This window comes from Ovis canadensis, chromosome 17 (assembly GCF_042477335.2).
Source record: "Ovis canadensis isolate MfBH-ARS-UI-01 breed Bighorn chromosome 17, ARS-UI_OviCan_v2, whole genome shotgun sequence".
NCBI classification, from domain to species: domain Eukaryota; kingdom Metazoa; phylum Chordata; class Mammalia; order Artiodactyla; family Bovidae; genus Ovis; species Ovis canadensis.
This window is the reverse complement of record NC_091261.1, coordinates 40,256,672-40,276,624: the sequence shown is the minus strand read 5'-3', so window position 1 is coordinate 40,276,624 and position 19,953 is coordinate 40,256,672. Positions and strand designations below refer to the sequence as shown.

The 19,953-nt window shown below is 36.0% G+C and overlaps 1 protein-coding gene across 4 annotated transcripts in view; it reads right to left on the bottom strand.

Annotated features, from left to right (window-relative positions):
* MFSD8 (major facilitator superfamily domain containing 8) overlaps nucleotides 1–19,953 on the bottom strand; it is a 40,443-nt gene that overhangs the window by 16,555 nt on the left and 3,935 nt on the right. For all 4 annotated transcript variants that reach the window (XM_069557446.1, XM_069557448.1, XM_069557447.1 and 1 more), the window contains 4 exons: nucleotides 15,536–15,627; nucleotides 9,809–9,852; nucleotides 2,992–3,232; nucleotides 2,034–2,147 (listed from right to left, as the gene is read on the bottom strand). In XM_069557446.1, the coding sequence (XP_069413547.1) occupies nucleotides 2,034–2,147; nucleotides 2,992–3,232; nucleotides 9,809–9,852; nucleotides 15,536–15,627 (491 nt within the window). The remainder of the gene's footprint in view (nucleotides 1–2,033; nucleotides 2,148–2,991; nucleotides 3,233–9,808; nucleotides 9,853–15,535; nucleotides 15,628–19,953) is intronic.

Below are 19,953 nucleotides of genomic sequence, written 5' to 3'. Positions count from 1 at the left end.
GAATAATTAGGAGAAAAAAGTCTAAAAAGCCTCCTTTGGGAGACAATGATGTAAAAAATGAGTGAGAAGCACTGATGTATAGACATTCATGAAGGATTACTCCTCACATAACATGTATCTTCTTTTTTAAAAAAAGATCTCTGTGATGGACAGGGAAGCCTGGAGTGCTTTAGTCCATGGGGTTCCAAAGAGTAGGATATGACTGAGCAACTGAACTGACTGAGGATATTTAAATTATACAATTTATTCCATAAATAAATTATTAAACTTTAACCAATCTCATTATAAGAAAATGTCACATTTTAATATTATTAAACATTACTGTGGATAAAGTATTTAAACTATATATTTAATATAATTTTCGATTTGGATCTGTGGTAAAAATTGGATTGGAAAAGTATTTGTTTACTCTCCTGATTTAGATTCTGTATCTGGTTCTGCCATTACTTTACACGTAGTCTTAGAGTGAAAACTAAGTAAAATATTGCACCTAAAGCACTTAGAAGAGTATCTAATGCATAGTAAGCAGTTAATGGGCTTCCCTGGTGGCTCAGTAGTAAAGAATCTGTCTGCTAATGTCCAAAAGAATTGGACATGACTTAGCAACTAAACAGCAACAACAACAAGCAGTGAATAAATGTTTGTGCTTAGTGGTGTGGTTATTACTGGAAAAGTCATCTCATCTTTTTAGGCTTACATCTGCTCATCTTTAATACAAAATTTTTTACTGAATAATCTTTAAAATGCTTTTTAGATGGTCAAAATATTTACTGAGAACCTCAGCCTATCTACCAAGTACTATGCTAGACACTGAGGGGAGAATGGCAAATTTAAAAAGACCCAGACTAGGCCTTCTCGTATTTTATAATATATTTTTAAATAAGATTTCTTCTTATATTTTATTCTAGAACACTAAACTGAAATATTAGATTTTGGTGAATGATGAACTAGATTCTCTATTGTTAAAGAGAAGAAATAATGGAAACCAGGGGGGCCTGGGGTGATGATGAAGTAAACTGAGTTGCATTCAAATTTATGCTATTTATAACTGCAATATTAAAACCATGGACAAATTACATGTCTTTTCAGTGCTGTTATAGGCATAAATGGCAACCCACTCCAGTATTCTTGCCTGGAGAATGTCATGGACCGAGGAATCTGGTAAGCTACAGTCCACAGGTTGCAAAGAGTCGGACACGACTGAGCGACTTTACTTCACTTCATAGGCATAAAAATTAATTTCTCTACTCATTTAGCAGAAAATTAACTGGTCTTACAGAAATAGTAAATCTCATTAACACACTTTTATATTCAGCTAAAGTATGAAAGCTTGGAAAGAACAGACTAGTAAATTTTCTTTAAAGGTAAGGACAAAAGGCAAAAGGGTAAAGAATTTGCTATAACTTTCCCCAAATCCTTCAGTTAAAAGAACTCTGTTTCTCATAAACAGGGGGGAAAAAAAAGCAAACTCTTGCTGAGGTGCCAAGCTAAATGATAACCTGACAAAACATACACTTTGGATTCAAAGAGTTAGGTCTGAATCTCATGCCTCCCATTTATCCAGGGTGACCCTGGATAATTTATCATATTCTCTATGCCTTGGTGTTCTAATCTGTACAATGGGGACTAATAACACTTAATTTAGTGGAACATGAGTTAACACATATAAGGAGCATAGCTTCACAGCTGGATTAAAAAATATCATTTCCCTTCCTTTTCCTTCTGCTATGGGGTTTTATGGGCTTCCCTGGCAGCTCCGATGGTAAAGAATCTGCCTACAATCCGGGTTTGATCCCTGGCTCGGGAAGATCCCCTAGAGAAGGGAATGGCTATCCACTCCAGCATTCTTGCCTGGAGAATCCCATGGAGAGAGGACCCTGATGGGCTACAGTCCATGGGGTTGCAAAGAGTCGGACACAACTGAGCGACTAACACACACACACAGGGGTTTTATTCTTGGATTTCATCTAACATTTGAACTTCCAAAGTTTACCCAATTCAAATCTAAGTAATGACAACTGAAGAACACCTACCTGGACCTAGAATAAAGCCTAATGCTTGACAAGCACTTGTGTTTGCCATGGAACTTGTTCTTTCCTGAAGAGAGGTAGCACCAGCAATATATGACCTAATAACAGCTACATTTCCTAAGAAAAGACACAACAATCCAAAAGAAAGTAAAGTAAAAATAAAGAAAATATTTTCCAGTTTATAAAATTCAACTTAATTTGGCTCTATATGGAAGAAATGTTAATCTGCAGCATAGTCACTGCTGCTTCTTTATGATTATACAAAGCACTCAGAGTCAATAAATGCATTAGTTAATAGAAAACATTACTTTTACTAATATGAGAAAACAGTTAAAGATTTGAATGAATTAAAAAAAAAAAACAGCATTACAGGAACCTTAAAATTTTTTTCATCACTAAATCCTGAGAAAGAATTGAGTGAATGGAGTACTACTAATTGCTACACACTCGGCATACTTATACTATGACATAAGAAACAGAAAAAGAAATCCTAACAATTTAACTCAAAAACACTTGTTGAGCACTTATGTTGAAGAGACACTGTTGGGGGCTACAGAGTATTTTTAAAAGTGGTCATTTGTCTCTAGTTACACCAAGTTTACTATCTAGTTGGTGATAAAGGATGAAAACAGTACAAAAAGGTACATAAGCAAATGCTAGAGACATGTTAAAGGGAAAGATCTGTTAAGGGGTAGGGTAGCCTAAGAAAGCTTCATGGAAGATGCAGAACTTGAACTGAATCTTGAAGGATGAAGAACCATGGGAACAGAAGAGAGAAACTATAAGTAACAGCAACATCATTAGAAAAGGCAAAATGATAGGAAAGATATTTGCAATGAGACATCTGTATGTTGAATGAGGTATGAGACTGAGAAGAGGTGACCCTAGATAAGAAAGGGCCATGAATGTCAGGATGAATGTAAGTTCAAAACAATCAAAAATATATATGCATACATATTACCTGCCCCAAATCCTACCAATCCACGAGCAGCCAACATGTAGTATTTATTATGAGAAGCTGGAACGTGGACATATGCATAGAGGCAATTGGCTGCCACCGAAATGAAAATGGAAACAATAAGAGGTTCTTTTCTTGGTCTGTAATTAGACCACAAACCAAATAGAGGTGAGGCTACCATTTGGCCAAGGCTATATGAAGCAATAACCCAGCCCAAAAAACTTGCATCAGCAGTCTGATCAATCTGTAGAAAAAAGAAATATGCTTTAAGAATTGTTATCCAAGGAAAGTAAAGTTAAAAAGCTACATACATTTTTTTCTGACCATTTAACATTTCTTATTAAAACAAATAAAATCAATAATTCTAACACATAAGTCTTATAACACTAGTACTTATAGTAAGGAATTCAATCTTCTGACATTAACTATATTAACAATTCACTACACAAGGAAAAGTGCTTAAAAAGCTTCATCTTTTAGAGTAATTATAAAAATTCTGCACCATAAAAATATCTTGTTAAAAAAAATATTTACATTATATACCTAACAATAGCATCATAAAATTTATATGCCATTCTTTAATTCTTATAAATATAATTATTTACCCTTATGCAACTCAATATGCTACAGTTTATTAGCTTATTATTATTTGTTAGGACTGTGAAGTTATCTTTTTTAACTGCACACAATAATCAAATTCCAAATAAAATTTACCTCATTAAACCTACTACTAATTCTTCTTTTCAGCACTGACAATCCAGGATTCTACCAAAGAGGATTTATATATCATGAACGTTGAGGGAAGAACTAAATGATTAAAACTCAGAAAATACTTTCAGAAAATAGAGAATTCTAGCTTACAAAGGGACTATGGAATAAATCAGAAGATTGTTTCTATATACAGTAGCTTATATAATAATTTAGAAAAGTAAGAACCATTATATATTGGGACATAAGGTTAAACATATGCAGGTTAAACGGTAGAATAATTTAACAAGAAAAACCATGGGCTTTTATTTTCCAAAGGTATTTTAAAATAGCTGAAAATGACGATATTTAGGTATATTTTTTGCTTGTACAGATGAGAAATAAGAGTGAATAAGTGTAACAACTTCATGTCATATATGTAACAATTTAAAAAGCAATGAAAACTAAACTTTAATATCAGATGTCTAGTAATTTGAAAGCAAAAGGATAAAAGTGTCTTCTCAGGATATTAATTGATCATAGTCAAGTGTTCATTGCATGGACAAAAGTGAACTGATTCTTGAAGGTGCCTGTAACACTTTCAACAGTGTCTGCTATTTTGGTTGGATACTATTTACAATGACTGGGAAACTGCAATCTGTTAGAATTCTGCTAGAATTGTAACAGGAAAGTAAAATGGTTTGGAAGATACAGGTTCTATACTAGAACAAAAAGTTCAATTTAGTAATTGAACTGTTAGCTGTGCTCCTGCGTGCTGCGTGCTTCTCCCTCACCGTAATAACAGCATCCTGTTTCCGGCCCTCTGGCCACCTCTAATGATCCCCCTCATATTGTTTTCAGGATAAAATGTGAACTGTTTCTTACGAAAAACTAGCTCACTAGCTGGCCACTGTCTCTCCTCTCCAACCTCATCTCTCTGCATGCTTCCTCCCCAGTTACTAACTTCCAGCCATACAGAACTTTTTAAAGTTTCCAAAATGAGTCAAGCTCTTTGCTTCCAGGCTTTTGCACAGGTCTCTCTACTGTGCCTTCCATCAGGAATGCCTTTCTAACCTCCTACTCCCTGGCCCTGATCATTCCTTCAGGTGGTCAATTTCTGGAGGGCCTTCCCAATTCAATTCTGATATAACTGATTTTGGAAAATCTTCCAGGATCTCTTTGGTCTGGATTAGCAACATCTCCCTAACCCCCATGTCTGTCTGTCTGTGTATGTCTATCACCCCACCCCACCCCTGCTCACTCCTCTCTCTCTCTCTGCCTGCCTCTCTCCCCCTCTCTAGTTCTCTCTCCCCTGTGCATGAGCACACAAGGGCATGTACACACACACTTTTTATCTGTAAACTTGTTTGATTTTGCACACTTCAGTGAAAGTCAGATCTGTTAGCTTCTCTTTAAAAAAAAAAAAGACAAAGCATATATTGAATTTCAAAATATTCTTCTCTAAGCATGTTAATAATAATGACAAAGTTCTAGAAATCTTAAAGCTTTGCCATGGGAACTGTGGTCCAAGCCTTCTCAACTATTTGCTGGTCTGCGCTGTGTGCTTAGTTGTGTGGGACTCTTTGCGACCCCATAGACTGTAGCACACCAGGCTCCTCTGTCCATGGAATTTTCCAGGCAAGAATACTGGAGTGGGTTACTACTTCCTACTCTAGGGGTCTTCCTGACTCAGGGAGCGAAAGTGCATCTCTTGTGTCTCCTGCATTCGCAGGTGGATTCCTTACCACTGTGCCACCTAGCTGTCCCCTCAATTATTTACTTATAGATTATTGCTTATTCATCCAATTAACAGCTATTAAGGCCTTCTCTGTGACAAAACCTGTGAGGCAATATGAATACAAATTGAGTAAACAGTTCCCTGCCATCAAGCAGATTCCAAATCAGGTTCTACTCATCTGATTCCAAAAAATCTTGCATTTTTGAATAACTGAGGGGGAAAAACCAGCATGCTTTAACTCTTTTTCTGTCAAATAAGGATAACTTCACAGAGTTGTTATGAGAATTATTCAAGGCAATACATGTAGAGTGCTTAGAGCCATATCTGCATATAGTATGCACTAAACGAGTGTCACCTATACAATAAAAACATTAATATTTCTTAGTATTTTATTTTTACTGATGTCAGCTTTATTATTATATTTTATCGTATAATTCATGCATGAGTACTCCCACTATGTTCCTGGACCTATAGATAACCCCTCTTCCCAATTCAAAATCTAGGTTTAAGAATATGAGTCTTCCTGGATATTAAGCACAACTCTGGGCAACACCAGAGAAGGCAATGGCACCCCACTCTAGCACTCTTGCCTGGAAAATCCCATGGACAGAGGAGCCTGGTAGGCTGCAGTCCATGGGGTCGCTAAGAGTCAGACACGACTTAACGACTTCACTTTCACGCACTGGAGAAGGAAATGGCAACCCACTCCAGTGTTCTTGCCTGGAGAATCCCAGGGACGGGGAGCCTGGTGGGCTGCTGTCTATGGGGCCACGCAGAGTCGGACATACTGAAGCAACTTAGCAGCAGCAGCAGCTGGGCAACACAGCCTAAGGAATCACCCAGCTGATAGCGGTCTATCAGCCATGGCCAGAAGCACAAGTCAGAGATTCACAGTAGCAGCAAATTTCTTTCAGACAGATAATTTACCGCTTGGGTTTTATGGGTTTTTTTTTTTCTGGCAGGGGGAGGGGGGTGGCCCAGCTTTTTATCTTTCTCAGAGATGACTTTTAAGCTAAGCAATATGTGGTAATATATTATCATAAGAGAGATAGTAACCTCAAATTAATAATGAAAATTTTGATAAACAATAAGAAATTGCTACATAGCACAGGGAGCTATATTCAATAGTTTGCAATAATCTATAATTAAGAAGACTATATATATGCATGTATATATGTATGTCTGTGTAACTGAATTACTTTACTGAACGTCTGAAACACTGTAAATCAACTACACTTCAATAAATAAAATTAGAAAGAAAATGAAAAATTTTAAGGCAGTAGGTAACATAGTACTGTAGAGTCAGATTTTGGTTTTGGATAGGCTTGATTCTGCCATTCTCTAGCTGTGTGATCTTGGGCAAGCTACATAACTTCTCTGAGTGTCTTTATCCATTAAACAAGAATGGTAATAACCACCTCACAGAGTTGTTAAGAAAATCAAAATTTACATGTTTGTGCCTGGCACACAGTAAGTTATTAATAATTATAATTATTATAATAATACTATTATGAAATAACTTGAAAAAACTAATTCACAAGATTTTGGGTGAAAATGTTATATTTGTATTGCCAAAGAACTCGTGATATGTTCACATGACCTCAATAATTTTTCTTTTGAATAGATTTCTAGTATTTGCTGAAAGCAGTGAATTTCAAAATTCAATGTATTATGCTAAGTAGACCTAATTGTGCAAATACCTTCTTTTTGAAAATTCTGAGGTTAGACATAGCGACCACTGAAATCAAGAGTTTTGATATACAGAAGCACAGAAGATGTTGCTCCAGAATTGTGAAATTTACTATTCTAACTCTAATAACTCTGTCAGTATGGAAAGAGTTTTTAAGTTCATGAGTAATGATTTCATGTAAAACAAAGTTTAATTAAATTAATTTTCAAAATGACAACGACACTGGGGCACTAAATCACTAAAAAATACAATTAGTATTTTTCTTCCTATTTTACTATTTCTTCTTTACTATTTCTTCCTATTTTACTTCCTAATTTATACTATAAAATTAGTATGTTTCTTTTAAAGATAGCATAAGAAATAGAATTTTAAGTTAATAAAATCTAAAATGAATGTACGATATCAATAAATTCCTTATGTGTGTTTTTGCATGCTCAGTCACATCGGACTCTTTTTCGACCCCATGTACTGTAGCCTACTAGACTCCTTCCTGTCTATGGGATTTTCCCAGCAAGAATACTGGAGTAGGTTGCCATTTCCTCCTCTAGAGGATCTTCTCAACCCAGGGATCAAACCCATGTCTCCTGCATTGCAGGTGGATTCTTTACCACTGAATAAGTATAATTTTTAAACCTTAAACATTCATCACATATGTTTAGTATTTTTGTTAAGCCATCCGGCCATTCTAACAACCTAGTAGAGAAAAGTTTGGTACATTCTCTGTAACACACAGTTACAACACTCAATGGTAAGCGTTAATGATAAAGGGATATGGAAGCACGAGGAAAACCTTCTAATCCAAAGTGAGGTGAGGGACAGTAAGAAAAGGCTTTTCAGAGGGGACACTGGAGCAAAGCCTTGAAAATAGTGGAGAAGGGAGGAAGGGAATGGCAGAAGAAGGGAGGGATGCAGAGGAAAAAATCATTCCAGAAAAAAAGGAGGAAAATGTGCAAAGATCTGAAGGACCTTAGGCTCATCCAAGTACATGTATCTAATAAATTTTGCAACTGAGCATGCAAAAAAAGCAGGCATAAAAAATTTATTAACATCTTGTATTTCATTTTGGATTTTTTAGTACAGTATAATTTTAAACTCTAAACAGTCATCAAATATATCTAGTATTTTTGTTGAAGCCCTCCAGCCATTCTAACAACCTACTAGGGAAGTTAGGTAAACTCTGTAACACAGAGTTACAACACTCAATGATAAGTGTTAACGGTAAAGGGACATAGAAGCACATAGGAAAATGTTCTAACCCAAAGTGAGGTGAGGGACAGTAGTTTTTATCATTATTAACTTAAAATGCTATTTTCTTATGCTATTTTTAAAAGAAATATAGAAGGAAAATACTAATTTTACTTTTTAATGATTTCGTACCACATTTTCATTGCCATTTTTAAAATTAGCTTTAACTGATTAAAACATTATTTTACATGAAATCAACACTCATGAAACTAAAACTCACTATAGATATAATGTGGGCCAAGGCTCAGGATTTAGGCTGAAACACACATACACACTACTGGAGAAAACCAAAATATAAGGAGCAAGTTCATAAAGAAAACGACACAAAATAATTTAAGAATAAAGAGTTAGGGTAAGCTAAAAGGTTTCAAGAAGCAGAGAAAGGACAACAATGTCAAGCACTACCCAAATGTCACCTCAAGTAAGGACTGAAAAGTATCTAGTATTTATTTGGTGAGTAATTAAGTCTTTGAAGAACTCATCAAGAGCAGTTTCAGGGTAGAGGAGGAGTTAATCACATTGTAGCAAGTTAAGGAGTGAACAGGAATTAGGAATTAGAGAAGAATTCCTTCAGAAACCTTGACTGAAATATTATTATAGATTAATTATGCTTCCAACTTAAATACTGATTTTTAAATAAATTCATTACTGGAATTTTAAGATAAAATTGACAGCTACACGTCAAATATATTTTTTAAAAGGTAGAATTGAGAGGACTTGATGATCAATTGAGATGTCAGGGCACCCACAAATTTTCATCTTCTTTTCACTCTCTCCTTCCCATCTAGTAACCACAGCATCAAAATATGTGTATTGTCTATTCATTCCACAACGTCACCTGACAACCCCAATTAATTCTATCGGAAAGCATGAAACGTGTACATTTTAGGAATTCAGACTATGTCTAACCTAGTTTCCTTTTTGTCAGGGAAGGGGTATGAAGAGGATGGGAAAATGGCTAATAAGGAGGTGACCATGTATCTAAGGGCTTCCCAGGTGGCTCAAGGGTAAAGAATCTGCCTGCAATTCAGGAGATGCCGGAGACAAGGATTCAATCCCTGGGTCAGAAAGATGTCCCTAGAGAAGGGCATAGCAACCCACTCCAGTATTATTGCCTGGAGAATCCCAAGGACAGAGGAGCCTGGCTGGCCACAGTTCATGGGGTTGCAAAGAGCTGGACATGACTGAAGTGGCTGAGCACAAGCACACACATACATATACCTGTTTGCCTAGGACTGCTGATATAATCCTATATTCTGCTACAATACTCTTCTCACTTCAAGAGTGTTCTGGTTTGCCCAATAAAGCGTATGGTCACCTCACTTATAACCTTCTTTAGAGGAATTATTCTCATGTTATTCTAGTGAAGATTAAATCAGAATACTACCGAGACTCTCTAGAAAACTACATAAGAGTTATTACTACTACAGCTACTTAAGAGAAGAATGAAGTGTACAAACCTTTTGGAGATACGGCCATATTGACATTATCACAATAGAAAATCCTGTGAAGAGGCAAATTCTGTTATCCATATTTACAATTTCATCACTACAGATACAATTTTTCAAACATGAATTTACCCAGAGAGATGTTATGGGGAGGGAGGTGGGAGGGGGGGTTCATGTTTGGGAACGCATGTAAGAATTAAAGATTTAAAAATTTAAATAAATAAATAAATAAATAAATAAAATAATAAAAATAAAACATCATTCTGAATTTACAAATTTATTACCACAAATGTTTAATTTATCAAGCAATGGGATTTTATCAGAAGAAAAATAAATACTTAAGACTTGAAAATATATATAATTATAGTCCCTCACTATAATTATCATCATAAAAGCACAGGACCTATATTTCTCCTTATTCACATGTCTTTATTGTAGATGAAAATTACTGAAAGCTTTGTTAAGCGTTTAGAGCAAAAATGAATGGAGGAAAGGCTACTCTGTTATAGAGGAATGCTAAACTTGTAATGTTTGTTTGTTTTTCCCCATGGTAAACATTTTATTTTTCTACCTCAGTTGCTTATGGGGGTAAAAATAAAACGTCATTAGGGAGAAGCACAGATGAACTATTTACGGAGATGAAGAAAATTCACAGTGGCTCGGACGTCTGTGAGCTAAGCACACTAGCACAAGTTCACCAAAGCAAAGCAATTCACAACAGAACAAAACAAACAGGAAAAAAAAAACCCATACAGATTTTGAAAAATGGCATCTATGAAAAAGTCTGTGGGAAAATAAAAGGAAATTAACCAGTGACGACATCAAGCATCTTTAATGAGATGAGCCAAACTGCACACATTAGGTCTAAAGGATGTGTGTGCATGCTTGTTGCTAAGTTGTGTCTCACTCTTCGCGACCCCATGGGGCCCGCCAGGCTCCTCTGTCCATGGGATTCTCCAGGCAAGAATACTGGAGTGGGTTGCCATTGCCTTCTCCATTGTAATCTGTTTTATTTGAGAGAAATAATTGACTGTAGGGAGGACTAAGAAGAAGGAAAATGACCTTTAAAGGGGACAGTGGCTAAAAATAACCAGGATTCCTCAAGATGGGCAAACCTTAAAAGAAAATTGTCTCTGCTAGCTTTTATTGCTTGATAACTGCGATGATTATCACTGGGCTTCCCAGATGGTGCTACTGGTAAAGAACCCGCCTGTCAATGCAGGAGACATAAGAGACCCGGGTTTGATCCCTGTGTCAGGAAGATCCCCTGGAGGAGGACATGGAAACCCACTCCAGTATTCTTGCCTGGAGAATTCCATGGACAGAGGAGCCTGGAGGGCTACAATCCATGGGATAGCACAGAGTCGGACATGACTGAAAGGACTTAACACACACACAACTGTAATGGTTAACTCCAATACTATGTCAATTTTAAATATTAGGCACATCCAATCAAAATCATATCAAAGCTATTTTTTAAAGAGTATTATATTAAGCTATAATTCACATAGAATTCACCCATTTAAAATATGTGATTCAATGGGTTTTAGTATTCCAAATATATGCAACCATCACTATAGTCAATTTTAGAATACCATAGTCACTTCAAAAAGAAACCCTGGACTCTTTAGTTATCCTCTGTTACCCTCCATCCTCGCCCCTACAGCTATAAGCAACCCAGAAATCTACTTTCTGTCTCTATAGGTTTTCCTTTCCTGGATTTTCATATGAATAGAATCATACACTATGTGTTTTTCTTGTCTGGTTTCTTTCTTCGATAATACTTTCAAGGTTCATCAATGTTGCAGCAGTGTCAGTACTTCGTTCCTTTTTTAAAAGCCTGGTTTATTTTTTATTATTAATTGGAGGATAATATTATATATTGCACTGGTTTCTCCCATATATCACCATGAATCAGCCATAGGTATACATACGTCCCCTTCCTTGTGAACCTCCCTCCCACCTCCCCTCTCATCCCACCCTTCTAGACTGAAACAGAGCACCAGATTTGAGAAAAGTCTGACTTAAAAAATAATTTAATTATTAGTTTCATTTTAGTGTATTTTGAATTAACACAATGACTTTGATGAAAACAGGGTTGAAAGAGTCAACAAATATTTGAAAACAAGACTACTATTGCACAATCAAGAAACTTGTAAACAGGTAAAATGTTTAACCAATTAAACCAATTAAAATATAAAATTAAAATTTTTTTGCTGTTTGATTTGAAATTAGATAATTGAGTACTAAAAAATTAGAAGTGTTTTAAATGAAAAACAATTGTTGCAGAGCTTGCTACCTGAACAACATTCATTTGCACCCCCCACTTCCTGATAGAATCCTGGTTGTATTAAAGTATTTATCACTCCTTCACAAAGTCACAGACTTTACAGGACACCGTGTCCACCCCAAATTCCAGAGGGTCAATCCTGAGGTCCCAATATTCTAGCTGATGATGGGTTTAGAAGTTAACAGGTAACCCCGTTCTGATTGGTGAGAAATGAGGAGAGGTCTACTTTGGGACATCCAGGAAAGGACTCCTCATCTCTTTGGAGGTTTAAAAAATAAGTCCCTTTCAGTCAGTAAAACCTGCCGTGAAAGGACTGACACCTGGAAGTGCTGCTGCACCCTTGCTACAGCCTATGGATGAAAGCAATATGAAGGAGAGGGCGAAACCAAAACATTTATTCAGAAGTAGAGCCAGTGAAGGTCACCTGGAGCTGTTCCCCTGTGGACATCTCATAAGACAACATCACTGTTCAAGCCAATTTTTTGTTTGTTTGCTTTTCTTAAGGATTTTATTGACAGGAAAAAAAATTACCAATATAAATTAAAGTGATCAGTTTTGATGTCCTGCATTTATTGGTCATCATTATCAGGTCGTTAACAAACTTGTTCAAGCCGATTTGAATCAACATTTTTTTCCTGATATTTGTAGAGAGCATAACAATATACAACCCAATAAAATATTGAAAATATCTTTTATTTTGTACTTTTCTTTAGTTTTAGCTTTATTTAAAATCTGTTTTTACTCAATGTTGAATCATAAAGAAGATTGGCAAGTGAACAAGAGAGCAACCCGGGATTAACAGAAAGAATATGGAAAAAAATTTAGTCAAATGACCACTAAATCCATCTCAGGGAAAGAAACCAGTTGTAAAATTAGTGCCTATGGACTTAGAGGGTCCAAGCTTGGAAAAAAAAAAATTAATCCCCTAAAACATTCCTTTAAAAACTATCACAGTATTAAGAAATACTATATATATATAGTATTTAAGAAAAAACATGTATATTCCTTAGCATTTCAACACAATTACAGTTCTTAATTTTTTTCTAATAAAGATTAACTTTTTAATAAATATATTTTCAGAAATAATGTTAATAGGTTAAAATGCATCAAGCTATATAAATTAAGATTTTTGCACTTCACTCAGTCCTAATAAAGATTAACTTTTTAATAAATATATTTTCAGAAATAATGTTAATAGGCTAAAATGCATCAAGCTATATAAATTAAGATTTTTGCACTTCACTCAGGCTTCCATTGTGGCTCAGCCAGTAAAGAATCCACCTGCAATGTAGGAGACCTGGGTTCGTTCCCTGGATTGAGAAGATCCCCTGGAGAAGGGGCTACCCACTCCAGTATTCTGGTCTGGAGAATTCCATGGACTGTGTAGTGCATGGGGTCGCAGAGTTGGACATGACTGAGCACTTTACTATTTGTATGTATCAATATAAAAGTTAAATGAGGTTCACAGGCAACAAAAGAAAAAAATAGATCTGCTGACCTACATCAACATTTAAAACTTTTATGAACAAAGGGCACAATCAGCAGAGTGAAAAAAAAAGTCCTGGAATAGTAGAAAATATTTGCGAATCATATATCTTATCTGAGGTTATATTCAGAATATATGAAGAACTTTGCTGCTGCTGCTGCTGCTAAGTCGCTTCAGTCGTGTCCGACTCTGTGCAACCCCACAGATGGCAGCCCACCAGGCTCCGCTCAATAAAAACAAAACAACAAAAACATTATTTTTTAAAAAAATGGGGAAAGGACTTGAACAGACATTTCTTCAAAGATCATATATAGATGGCCAATACGCACGTGAAAAGATGCCCAGTGTAAATAATCATCAAGGAAATGCAAATCAAAATCACAATAAGCTACCATCTCATGCCCATTAGAATGACTTGTTGCTATTTAGTTGCTAAGTTGTGGAGATTCTTTTGCGACGGCATGGACTGTAGCCCAGCAGGCTCCTCTGTCCACTGGATTTCCCAGGCAAGAATACTGGAGTGGGTTGCCATTTCCTTTCCCAGGGGATCTTTCCTATCCAAAGATTGAACCTGAGTCTCCTACATTGGCAGGTGGGTTCTTTACCATTGAGCCACCTGGGAAGCCCCATTAGTTTGACTACTATTAAATAAACATAAGAGTTGGTGAAGATGCAGAAAAATTTGGACCCTGACTGTCAATGGTAATGTAAAATGCAGCAGCAGCTATGGGACAAAGTATAGCACTTCCTCAAAAAATTAAAAATAGAATTATCATATGATATAGCAATTTCACTTCTTATATACCCAAAAGAACTGAAAGCAGGATGTTAATGAGATATTTGCACACTCATGTTCACAGCAGCTATTTCTAAGAAATAAGACATCAAATTAACTCAAATTTCATCAACAAATAAATGGATAAACAAGATGTGGTGTACACTGAAGGGGATCAAAACATGTTATTTCAAAACATGCTGCTTTAGCATATTGATTATTTTGAGCTGAAGGTAACTAACAGGAGACACAGTAGGCCTCTCTGCCCTCCCCATTTCTGCCTAAAAACAGGACATAAATTTCCACTGAGAAATGTACTCTTCCAGTACCAGGAAGAAGAAAACAATCTTATCATGGGAGATGATGCACAGGTGCTGAGCTAAGCCTGTTACAAGCAAAACTTACAAAACAACCTGCATCCTCCATTAGTGTCCCCCATGTATTTCCGAGTCACTTTCCCACAATTACCATCCCCCGAAACCCAACCCCTTTCCTTTGTCTAGTCAGTTCTCTACAACTACAGCCCTTTATTAAAATAGTATATAATGTCCTGAATGTTTCTTTGGGGTTTTCACTTCTCTATGAAGTCCCCTGTGAAACAGAAAAAATATTAACATCAACTAAATTTTTATGATCTTCTCCTGATGATCTGCCTTTTGTCAGTTTAATTAGCAGGCCCCAGCTGTAAATATCAAGAAAATAAAGGGAAAATCATCCCTCTCCTACAATTTATACAACAGACTATTAGCCTTAAAAAAGAAGGAAATACTGACACATGCTACAATACAAATGAAACTTAAGGACGTAATACTAAATGAAATAAATCAGTCACAAAATGAAAAATACTGTATGATTCCATTTATGTGAATATCTAGAGTAGTCAAATTCATAGAAACAAAGCAAAATGATGATTAACATCATTGATGTTAATGATGAGGAAAGGGAAATGAGGAAGGGGAAATGAGTCACTGTTTAATTGGTATAGAGTTTCAGTTTTTACAAGACACAAAAGTTCTGGAGACTGGTTACTACCATCTAGATACATTTAACATTCTGACCTTAGAAATGGTTAAGATGGTACATTTGATGTTATATGGGTTTTACCACAATAAAAAAAATTTAATTAAATGACATTCAAATATGGTGTTTTATCTAAATTTTAAAAATTACTTATAATTTAATACTTACCTACACTGCTAAGAAACATAGTAAGATACAGAATCCTAATAGATCTCCATCGGCTCTTATAATGCTCCTCAGTTTCTATAATATCCCATTCTCTAAGTGTAAATAAGAAAAAAAGTAGTATCAAGTTAGCTCATTATATGCAAATCTTTCTGTGGCACAATTTTATTTTCTCTCTCTTGAAGTCATGAAAATTATATGACAGAGGTCTAATTTACCAATAATGGTTTTTACTATATTAACTCATCTATATGTAAGCATTATATCTTTTAATTTCCATGGATTGTATTTATGCATCATTGTGCACAGAAACTAGGGAGACATGAGGTAGCTGAAACAGGCAAAATATTTTGTGAACCAATTATTTTGCTATTGTTGGCATGCTACAAAACTTATGAACAAAAGTGTTGAAATTTGCTAAACTGACAAAATGAATAAAGTATATAAAAATAAATAAACTAGTTACTTCAATCTCCTACAGGTGGGACAAATAACTAGTAACTATTAAAAGATAATAACAGGGGTTTCCTGGTGGCTCAGTGGTAAAGAATTCACCTGCCAATGCAGGAGACGTGGTTTCAATCCTTGGTTCCAGAAGATCCCACCTTCTGTGGAGCAACTAAGCCCGTGCTCCCTCTAGAGCTCGGGAGCAACAACTCTTGAGCCCAGGTGCCCCAACTACTGAAGCCTGCACGCCCTACAGCCGGTACAAAAGAAGTCACCAAAACGAGAAGCCGGTGCAGGGCAATTAGAGAGTAGACCTCACTCGCTGCAACTAGAGAAAAGCTCAAGCAGCAACGACGACCTAGCACAGCCAAAAATAAATTTTTAATTAAAAAAAATAATAACTGTCACCATGATGACATGCTCTACTTGATGACATCAAATTAACTTTGCTGTAGGAAACTATTTTGGCTGGGTACTTGAAACAAAATTAATATAAGTGACATCAAGAAGGTTTGATGTGACTTAAGACATTCCTAGGCCTGAGACCTCCTGAAACACTTGCCTTTGCTCCAACATGAGTTACCAGACAAGTTCTGTTAGTGGACCAAAGAGAGACCAAGGTCCCTCCAGGCTAGGCTAAGTTTTCATATAAGCCTGTGACCTGGATTAAGGGTAAGTATATTAATCATACAGACTACCTTTGTCAGGTGATACATTAGTGCGTGTACTCCTTACATTTTCACATATACATACAAAAAGAATTAGCAAATTTACCTTAATATGAGCATTATGTTCTCAAAGAATTAAGACAAACATAACAGAAAATGACTTTTTACATTCCATATATCAGCAAAATATACACCATTCAATCCCACACACGGAATTCTGGTATATCTTTAAAGTACTGGGTTACTACTATAATTTTAATGAACTCATTTTTATTCTCTGAAGAACAGAAATCTAATTGATAACCATAAATAAAAGTATCACTAAAATAAGCCTAAACATTTCAAATAATCAATTTACTCAGATCCTATCTAAGTCATAGAACCAAGAGAAGAAAACTATTTGATTCTGAAAAAAATGTAATAAAATTTTTTGAGTAACTTTGACTTGAAAGTCAGTCAAAAGTCTTTCTTCTTTCAATGACAGCTATCAAATATTAAAGGGAAGATAGAAAATCACTATTACGCTCCATGTAACAATGGATAAAAGCAAAGAGCATCAGTGAATCCAAATATAACTGGTTGGAAGGTCACATGGCCTCAAAGTATCACCTGTCTGTCGACTTACTAGTCAGAAAATGGAAAATGAGCCTTTATAATGGAGAGATATACCAGTAACCCCCTTAACCAAGTAGTCAAGCTTGGCATTCCCAACAGTGGGATAGCCTGGCATCCACTACCCCCTGACATACTGGGATGTTCTCAACATAAGACATGGGATATTCTTGCCAGAAATGTTTGACCAGGATCTACTCAGAAGTAGTCCACAAATCCAGAATGTGAGATGTTCCAAAGAAAACAGAAAACTAACCTAGACTTGCCAGAGGACTCAACGTTGGGAAGAATAGAAAAGAAGGTCAGGGGACAGTTTTAGGATGGTAGAGTCTAAAAAGACCTAAAGGATCAAAGTCGGAACATTACTTAGATATGATTTAAAAAATAATAGCTATAAACTGTATTTTTGGAACAAGTGGAAAAATATAAGTACAGTGAATATATTTTGAACTAATAGTGTATTTCCAGCTGTGGTAACAGTGATAAACTACTATGTAAAAGAATGAATATGTTTTGGGGAGATGTAGGCTGAAGACTACAATATTCAGTATAAAGTGACATAATGTTTGCAATTTGGCAAGAGGCGTGTGTGTGTGTGTGTGTGTGTGTGTGTAGAAAGAGAAATTTGAACAGTGTGGAAAAGGCTAACAGTGACAGGGTAATTTGATGTTTATTACACTGTATTGTTCATTTTTCTGAATTTAAAATGTTTCAAAACAAATATTTTACTTTTCCTTCTTTTCAATTCAAAAATTAAACTTTGGTGAAGAAACGGATCTTTATTCCTTGCTGGAAATAGTAGGAATATAGGAGAATATAACTGTCCTTCAATCACGTTATCATTTTTACTACATTTTCTTAACCTTCATGATTCAACCAACCCTGTCACATGACTGAGAGTAACTTCCCAAAGGCTTCCTTCTTGTATCATTAATGCAAAAGAAAAAATTCTGCACTTCCAAGGTGACTTAACATTTTGGTTCCTTTCTATTATCATTGCTGTATTCTGGTATTAGTTCTCCACTTGAGACTCTCCTTCAAGTAAAATTGCAGTGCTAAGGGTTTTACCCTGTCCAATATTTTCATTTCAAACTCTACCTCAAACGACAGCATGCTTATCAAAGTTGTGACTTAAACAATGAGGAATATACAACATATTGGAGTAAACTGATAACCAAACTTAGCTAGATAAAATTCAACAGGAATAAGTAAAAGGTACCATATTTAGGTTCAATAGATCAAGATCTAACAGAAGGATTCTGGGTAAGCAGCCATACTTTACTTGCCAAAAAAAAAAAAGATTGGATTTCCTGAGGGAAAAAATAAAATCATATCTTTACCAGAGACCATCTGTGAACTCCGGAAGAGCAAAAAAGAACACATACTGAAAAAGGATAAGAGAAAGGAGTGTGTGGTCACGTGTGGTCATGTAACATTATAGAAATTAAAAGACAGAAATAAACTGAGAATGTTTCATAAAGGATCCTCTAAACAGCCATGAGTGCTGCTGCTGCTGCTGCTAAGTCGCTGCAGTCCGTGTCCGACTCTGTGCGACCCCATAGACGGCAGCCCACCAGGCTCCCCCGTCCCTGGGATTCTCTGGGCAAGAACACTGAAGTGGGTTGCCATTTCCTTCTCCAATGCATGAAAGTGAAAAGTGAAGTCGCTTGGTCGTGTCCGACTCTTCACGACCACATGGATTGCAGCCTACCAGGGTGTCTGTTTTACAGAGATTAGGCTGAAGCTGCAAAGAAAAATTTTAAGCACCTCTAAGACGTAAGGATATTCAACTACTGTCTATATAGGCCAAATCTGTCCTACCACCTGTTTCTGTGTGGTCTGTGACCTAAGAATATTTTTTACAGATGAATATTTGTGATTAATTCTATGAGAGAAAACATTAACTTTGAACTCCAATTAAACAAAATGCCACCCTCACAAGAATTCTATTCATCTATTAGACCTGTATTATAAAAAACTGTATTCTTTTACTGTTAAATTTTAGATTTCATTACTGGAAAAATTTTATGGAAGCTTACTTTCTTGTTATCTAAGTATGTATATAATAACTTTGATTTTGCCTCCTGGCCTGCAAAGCCTAAAATATTTACCATACAGGCCTTTACAAGAAAAGTTTACCAACCCCTGCGCTCTTCAACTCTATGGATAGGGTCAATGGGGATCACTAAGGACTCACCAGATCAGTAAATCCAATAGAGCTATTTCAAATCCTGAAAGATGATGCTGTGAAAGTGCTGCACTCAATATGCCAGCAAATTTGGAAAACTCAGCAGTGGCCACAGGACTGGAAAAGGTCAGTGTTCATTCCAATCACTAAGGACTCACCAGATCAGTAAATCAGAATCAGCCTTCTTAGTGATGAAAGGTTAGTGGTGAAATAGATTCATGTTTTTGCAATTTATTCAAAGAGAACAGGCCTTACTAATTAGTGTTACATCCGTTCCTTTTACTAGGGAAACTATGTTTTTAAAGACAGTAAACTAATCACGATGGTGTGATCACTCATCTAGAGCCAGACATCTTGGAATGTGAAGTCAAGTGGGCCTTAGAAAGCATCACTATGAACAAAGCTAGTGGAGGTGATGAAATTCCAATAGAGCTACTTCAAATCCTGAAAGATGATGCTGTGAAAGTGCTGCACTCAATATGCCAGCAAATTTGGAAAACTCAGCA